Genomic DNA, 7012 nt, shown 5'->3' on the forward strand with positions numbered 1-7012 from the left:
CGCCGTAAAGCGGTCGGCGGTGCCGGGGGCGGGCGGGAAAGGCCGCGCTGCGCTCCTCTGGCCTTTGCGTAAACCCACTGATTCTCTGGGCTCTCGGAGGGCCCCTGAGTCCTGCCGGAGCGCACTCCAGCCGGGGACGGGGTGGGGCAGCGCCGGCTCTTGTCATCCTAGCGATGGATCTCTGCCCTGTGCTCCGTGAGCCGCCCCCCGGCGGCCCCCACGTTCAGGGCCCAGCGGTGTGAGCCAGCTTAGGTGGAAGTGCGTCCCTTCCTCCGTGGTTGAACACGTGGGGACGGAGAGTACACCACGGGTTGGGGGCAAAGGTCAAGAAAATGACTGTGAGACAGGGCAGGACCTCAAAGCCCAGCCCTCCTCACCCTCAGCACAGCCTGAAGCTTCATGGTTTCTCTCTTCTCCATCTGACCTTCTAAATTGACTCCTTCATATAATTTGTGCTTAGGGAGATGATACCACCTACAGGTTGATACCACGTCCACCCTCTCCCTCCTGGCAGCTCTCCACTTCCTCCAGGAGAGAAGTACTGACCAGAGAACGCCCATGGAGGGGCCTGCGATGACACCTCCTCCACGCCCGGAAGAGAGCGGAAACCAGGCACACCATTGACAAGTAAATGACCAAGGAACCCCGCCCCCGGTCCGCCTCCCTCCGTTTAAGAAGCCAATCTGAAGACCGCTAAGGCCAGACACCCTTGAGGGAGAGTCTAGGGGCAGGGCTGCAAAACAGGGCTTGGAAGTTGGGCAGACATCGTGGAGTCCGGGTGCACCTGCCGGAGCACAAAGCACCACGTGCAGACGTCCTGACCGCCCCCCCCCCCCCCCCGGACAAGGGGGATGTCTGATACTGGGTGTTGGGATAGACAGACTCAGGTGCGGCACCTGGAGTCAGTTCCTCCATCCTCTCTGTCGCCAGGGCTGCTCTGAAGGTGTTTGGGCTGGAAATGCTGTCTTTGATGCTGGGGAGTGGGGAGAGGAGGGCCAGGGCCATCCCATTTGGCCTTCAGAGTCAGGAAGTGCAGATGCCGCATCGTTGTGAATTTCCCCACAGGGATCCTCCCCGGTCTTCTGACTGCTAGTTTTAACCCTCTGAAGCCTCTTGAGTCGCTCGCTCGCTCACACACACCAACTCCCATCCAGTCCTCCCAGGCCATCTCTTCCATATGGATGGAAACATGCCAAGGCTGTCCTAGAGATGATCACGATCACGTGGAGAAGGAAACGAACATGGGAGGAGGCCCGGTAAACCAGCAGCCTCACCCCGCGGTTTACTCCGCTGCCCACTCCATTCTGCTCCGGGGGCTGGCAGGCTCTTGGCCCCACACCAAGCCCAGCTCCTTCTCTCTGCAACAGGATTTATGATCACTGGTCATGTGGGGGACGTTAAGCATGGATCCCAGGGGAAAGGGGGTGAGTTGGACACCAGCAAAGGGCTCCAGGCCGGCTCTCCATCAGCTGCTGGGCTGTGCCGTGCCCCACCTATACTTGGCGAAGGGTGATGAGGGCTGAGGCATCCTCTGCTGTGGGTGTGGAAGATGCACACACTCCTAGCGGAAGCCTTCGAGACAGCAGAGCAGACCGCTGGACACTGTGTTTCTATGCCCAACCTGTAGGTGGTATCATCTCCCTAAGCACAAATTATATGAAGGAGTCAATTTAGAAGGTCAGATTGAGAAGAGAGAAACCATGAAGCTTCAGGCTGTGCTGAGGGTGAGGAGGGCTGGGCTTTGAGGAACCTCTCCTCAGAGCAGCACAGCAGAATAAGAACACAGCAGGAAGGTGGGAAAGGGACCCAGGAACCTGAGTTCGCCCTTTTTTTTTTTTGCAGTGGTGCAATCTCGGCTCACTGCAGCCTCAACACCCCAGGCTCAAGCCAACCTCCTGCCTCAGCCTCCCGAGTAGCTGGGACTATAGGTGCACACCACCACGCCAGGCTTTTTGTATTGTTTAATAGAAACAGGGTTTTGCCATGTTGGCCAGGCTGGTCTCAAATCCTGGGCTTTTCTATTTCTAAGCAGTACAATTTGCTTGATTTCGTGGGGGATTGGCATCCAGAACTATTTTTTAATTTTTTGAGACAGAGTCTCACTCTGTTGTCCAGGTTGGAGAGCAGTGGCATAATCTTGGCTCACTGCAACCTCTGCCCCCTGGGTTCAAGCAATTCTCCTACCTTGGCCTCCCAAGTAGCTGGGATTACAGGCGTGCACACATCACCACACTAATTTTTTGTATTTTTAGTGAAGATGGGGTTTCACCATGTTGACCAGGCTGGTCTCGAATTCCTGACCTCAAGTGATCCTCCAGCCTTGGCCTCCCAAAAGTGGTGGGATTATAGGCATGAGCCGCTGCACCCAGCATTTTTTTTGTTTTTTTTGAGACAGTCTTGCTCTGTTGCCCAGGCTGGAGTGTGCGGTGGCACAATCTTGGCTCACTGCAACCTCTGCCCCCCAGGGTTCAAGTGATCCTCCAGCCTAGGCCTCCCAAGTAGCTGGCATTACAGGTGTGCACCACCACCTCCAGTTTTTGTATTTTTAGTAGAGACAGGGTTTCACCATGTTGGCCAGAACTCCTGATCTCAGGTGAGCCACCCGTCTCGGCCTCCCAGAGTGCTGGGATTACAGGTGTGAGCCACTGTGCCCAGCTTTTATCTTTACATAGAATCAGAGAGGATGAAAGCACCAAGGAGTTTCATTGGCTCTCACACAGACTGCCATGACCAGGTACTGGCTCCCTGCATGGCCCAGGCTGGTGCTGCACTTGTGCCTTCTCTGATGCAACCTCCCCGAGCCTCCCCACCTCAGCATTTTTTATTTTTTTTTCAGACAAGGTCTCACCCTGTGGCCCAGGCTAGAGTTGCGATCCCAGCTTGCTGCAGCCTCGACCTCCTGGGCCCAAGCGATCCCAGGAGCTGTGGGGAATCGAGTGAACTGCACTGTGTTGAAGGTGCAGGATTGGAGGCCGGATGCTGGGGGCCCACCCTCTCGCTCCTGGAGTCCAGAAGCCAGGACCCCTTGGTAACTGCCCTGTGGCCTGCTTCACCCCAGGGCCCTCTTCAGAAAAGAGTCAGGGTTTTTGTTTTTTAGCAACCACTCAAGTCAGCAATGAGTTACTGGCCAAAGGACAAAGTGGTGCTCAACGGTGGCGGCCAGGGCTCCCACCTGAGGCTCAGAGGGCACTTGTTCTAGACGCTTTCTATTGTCACAGGGAAAGACAGCTCGAGCAGCACAGGCGTGTCGCCCCCAGGCCTCACTCCTTGCTGCACCTGTGCAGGCTGGGCTTTGTCCTTCACCTGCTGTTTGGTCACATGTACCTGTCCACAAAGCAGTGACTCTGGAACAGCTGCAGGGCTGACAGGTGGGGCAGATGCAGAAGAGGCACCCAGGGCGGCCGGGCTGTCACACACTGATGCACTCTCCTCCTCCTCCTAGATGTTAACACTTTAAGAAACTTATCAAGGAGTCAAGGTTGGGAGGGACTGGCTGGGGAAGTAGAATCCCCACCTTTAAATGGTCCATGCACACACACACGCGTAAGACAGTGATATCATGGGGACAAGTTACCAAATCCCCGCACAGGGAGCGGATGCCAGACAACAGCTGAGTGCGCCGGAAGGACACACTAAGACCAGGCAGTTGCTTCAGGCGCTTTTATTAGGTTCCACTGCAGGGCTGGGGTCAATGTAATGCGAATCCAAGCCCAGTGATGCACACCTATGAGCCGAAACAGAGCCGAAGCAGGAGCACCTGTGCCCCACGAGCAGCCTGGTTGGAAGAGACCAGGGCCAGGCCCCACCTCCTCTCTGGGCCAGGAGACTGGCAGCCGTTGTGTTCACCTGGGCAGGTGTGCACCCAGTCACCCCCCCGGGTTATGGTGCTGGTAGCATGAGAGGGTGTGTCCACACCAAGGGCAGGTGAAGATGTGAGGTGAGGCTGAGACCTCCCTCCCACAAGAGGAGGTGGCTGAGCCTCCCAGGGCCTGAACTCTTATAGCAGGGCTCACCCCCAAGCCTGTATGCTTAGCTCTGACTCTCTTTGGACAATAAAATAAAGTGCATTACTGAACAAAGAGTAACTCAAAACCAGAAGCAGACAAATCGCCAATGTTTTTTCTTTAGCTGAAAGACAGAAGAAAACATGAATGATGTGAATGCCAGAATTTCAGAGTAAGGGAAATGCTGGTGGAGGACAATGGAAACTATGATAGCATGGCAGATAAGGATGAGCAAGTGGGAGAGGAACTGGCAACGCGGCTGTCTCTAGACGTCCGTGTCATCCAGCCCCTGCCCAGTGGTGGGGAAGGCCTTGGACTCACAGGGAAGCAATGCAGGAAGCCTTGGCCACCTAGGCTCACAGCTGATCTCAGGACCAGAGGAGACAGCAGAGGACAAAACTTCAGCATGACAGCTGCTAGGAGGGAGAGCAGACAGCCCGCAGTGGCCAAGCCGGGAGTTGCACCCGCAGCAGTCCGCTTCAACTGGGCTTCTCTCCACCCCTCCAGACCCTCCATGACAGATCTGCCATAACCAGACCCAACCCAACTGGCCCCTGGTCCCAAGAGCAGATGAGCTGCTTGGGCTTTCCACTTGGTGTCCCATGCCAGGCGGACCTGGAGGTGCCAGCCACAGTCCCGACCACTTCAGAAGCCAACAGGCAAGTGTTCTCTGTTCATAGTGCCAAGAATGTGGGAGGGTCACATGGGCTTACCCCCCAGGATGGACACAGAAGTCCCTAAGCAGTCTGTAGCTGGGCCAGCCTCACCCGTGGGTGCAGAGCAACCCAAATGTGGCCATCATTAAGGCAAAGAAGCATCGAGATGCCCACCACTCCCCAGGTAAGAGCCGTGCCCCGGCCTGGCCACAGACGAACGCAGAGCCCCCAGAGCGCGCACACACACACAGGACCCCACCAGGTGCTGTTCCAGATCGCCCAGGCTCCCTCCATTGGTACACTATCAACTGTGCAGTGCCCCAGAGAAGTCCCAAATGGCCCTCACAAGAGGCACAGCCCCTAACACCCTTAGCCAGGCAGTGCAGTGGGATGAAGCAACGTATTGGGGAGGGCCAGAGCATCAACACCGGTGACCCAGCTCTCCCACCCAGGCCATCGCAGGGCAGCCTCAGGGCAGGCGCCACCACTGCTCCTGCTCAGCCCGCAGTATCTGCAGCTGCTGCCAGCTGTGTGGCTTGGTAGAAAAGTCTCAGGCACTGAGGTTTACTTCAAGGGAGAACTGACTAGTACCCCCGTCCACACTCATCACCCTGGACACAACCTCGGGGGCTTCACTAAAGGAGGGAAGGATGTGGAAACTAGTCTCCCTCACTCCCCTTTTGTGCAGTTTTTATCTTAAAAAAAAATAAATAAAAGTCTTCTGGGCAGGAATTACTGATAACTGTTATTATAACCAATGCAGACTTTAAAATCCCACCTGGACGTCGGGTGAGAGGAGGAGGGCGGGCAGCAAACCGACCTGCAGACCTGCAGAGGGGAGCTGTGTCCAGGGCCACGGCATCCCCACCAAACAGCTACCGGAAGAGGAAAGTGGCCCTCATAGGCAGGGTGTCTGCCACCAAGCAGTCAGACAAGGGGGCAACCAAGAGCTCCCAGTCAGAAAAACACGGGGGCAGGGAGGCCAGACAAAAAGCATTGAAAGGAAGGAAAAGGCTGGGTGGTGGCAGCATCAGCCCCTCCCTATGCTCCCCAATTGCAGGTGCCGTGTAGAGGTGAGAGGTCCTTCCAACACAGTGGGGGGCTTGTCAACAGGATTAGGTGTGAGGGGCCGCTCTGCGTTTCCAGTCTGGGACTGCACTGAGCGTGCAGAATACCAGCCGTGGCACCCGCTCTCCAAGGAGGAACGTGCTGAGAAGCTTCAGTGGGTCAGGGAGCCCAGGACAGCCAGCCCCTTGTCCCTCCAGGGCTGCCCACTGTGGGGCAGTTACAGGGAACACACCGAGCAACGCTTCTGGCTTCAGGAAGGGCTGGGCTGGGCCCAGTCCTAGCCAGCAGAGGGCAGGCACCCTAGGTCCTGGGGAGGCTGCACATCTCGCAGTGGCCCGTGCCCGGCTGGTTCATGAACGTGCAGTGCTGACAGGCCCACATGGCCGCAGTGGCCGTGTGTGTGGAGCCCCCGACGGCGCCGTACTCGTGGAGACCTGGGAGCTGCACGCCAACTGTGCCTGCAGGGGGGGAGAGAAATGAGATGAGCACTCATCATTTCTGGCCTGCCAGAGACCTCCAGAGTGTGGGCATGGGGACAGGGGCAGGCAGCTGAGAGCTCCCCACCCTCCACCTCCCACCCCGTGCTGGTCCTGCCCACGCAGCACTCCCACCGCAGGCACGTTTTGAAGTCCTTAATGCCCTTGGCTGTGACAGACTCAGAAACATGCCTCCTGCACCACGGGGAGTAACAGGGAGCCTGTGCTTGCTGGTTCCTTTTTGTTGCAGAGGGTGCCTCTCCTTGTGAATAACATAATTCCCTGGGAGATGTGCATTTGGGTTATTTCTAGCTTTTTTTTTTTTTTTTTCCTGAGATAGGGTCTTGCTCTGTCACTCAGGCTGGAGTGCAGTGGCGCAATCTCGGCTCACGGCAAACTCCGCCTCCCAGGTTCAAGCAGTTCTCCTGTCTCCGCCTCCCAAGTAGCTGGGACCACAGGTGCAGACCACAATGCCTGGCTAATTTTATCTATTTTTTGGTACAGCTAGGGTTTCACCATGTTGGCCAAGCTAGTCTCAAACTCCTGACCTCAGGTGATCTGCCCGCCTGGGCCTCCCAAAGTGCTAGGATTACAGGTGTGAGCCACTGTGCCCAGCCTCCAGTTTTGAGCTAACATGAACAAAGTTGCCAGGATCATTCTTGTACAATTTCTTTGTGGATCTGTGTTTTCATTTCTCTTGGATAAAAACAAAGAGTGAGGCTGGGTGCAGCGGCTCACGCCTGTAATCCCAGCACTTTGGGAGGCTGAGGTGGGCAGATCACTTGAAGTCAGGAGTTTGAGACCAGCC

General features: G+C 56.4%; 1 protein-coding gene across 1 annotated transcript in view; it reads right to left on the reverse strand.

The window, feature by feature from the left end:
• Positions 1 to 3646: 3646 nt before the first annotated feature.
• The window catches only part of NPLOC4 (nuclear protein localization 4 homolog (S. cerevisiae)), a 67198-nt gene continuing 63832 nt past the window's right edge, over positions 3647 to 7012 (reverse strand). Inside the window, exon 14 of the mRNA XM_011933332.1 lies at positions 3647 to 6186. Coding sequence (XP_011788722.1) covers positions 6029 to 6186 — 158 coding nt within the window. The 3' untranslated portion in view covers positions 3647 to 6028. The remainder of the gene's footprint in view (positions 6187 to 7012) is intronic.

The sequence above is a fragment of the Colobus angolensis genome, unplaced genomic scaffold, assembly GCF_000951035.1.
Source record: "Colobus angolensis palliatus isolate OR3802 unplaced genomic scaffold, Cang.pa_1.0 Scaffold1, whole genome shotgun sequence".
In the NCBI taxonomy this organism is placed as follows: domain Eukaryota; kingdom Metazoa; phylum Chordata; class Mammalia; order Primates; family Cercopithecidae; genus Colobus; species Colobus angolensis.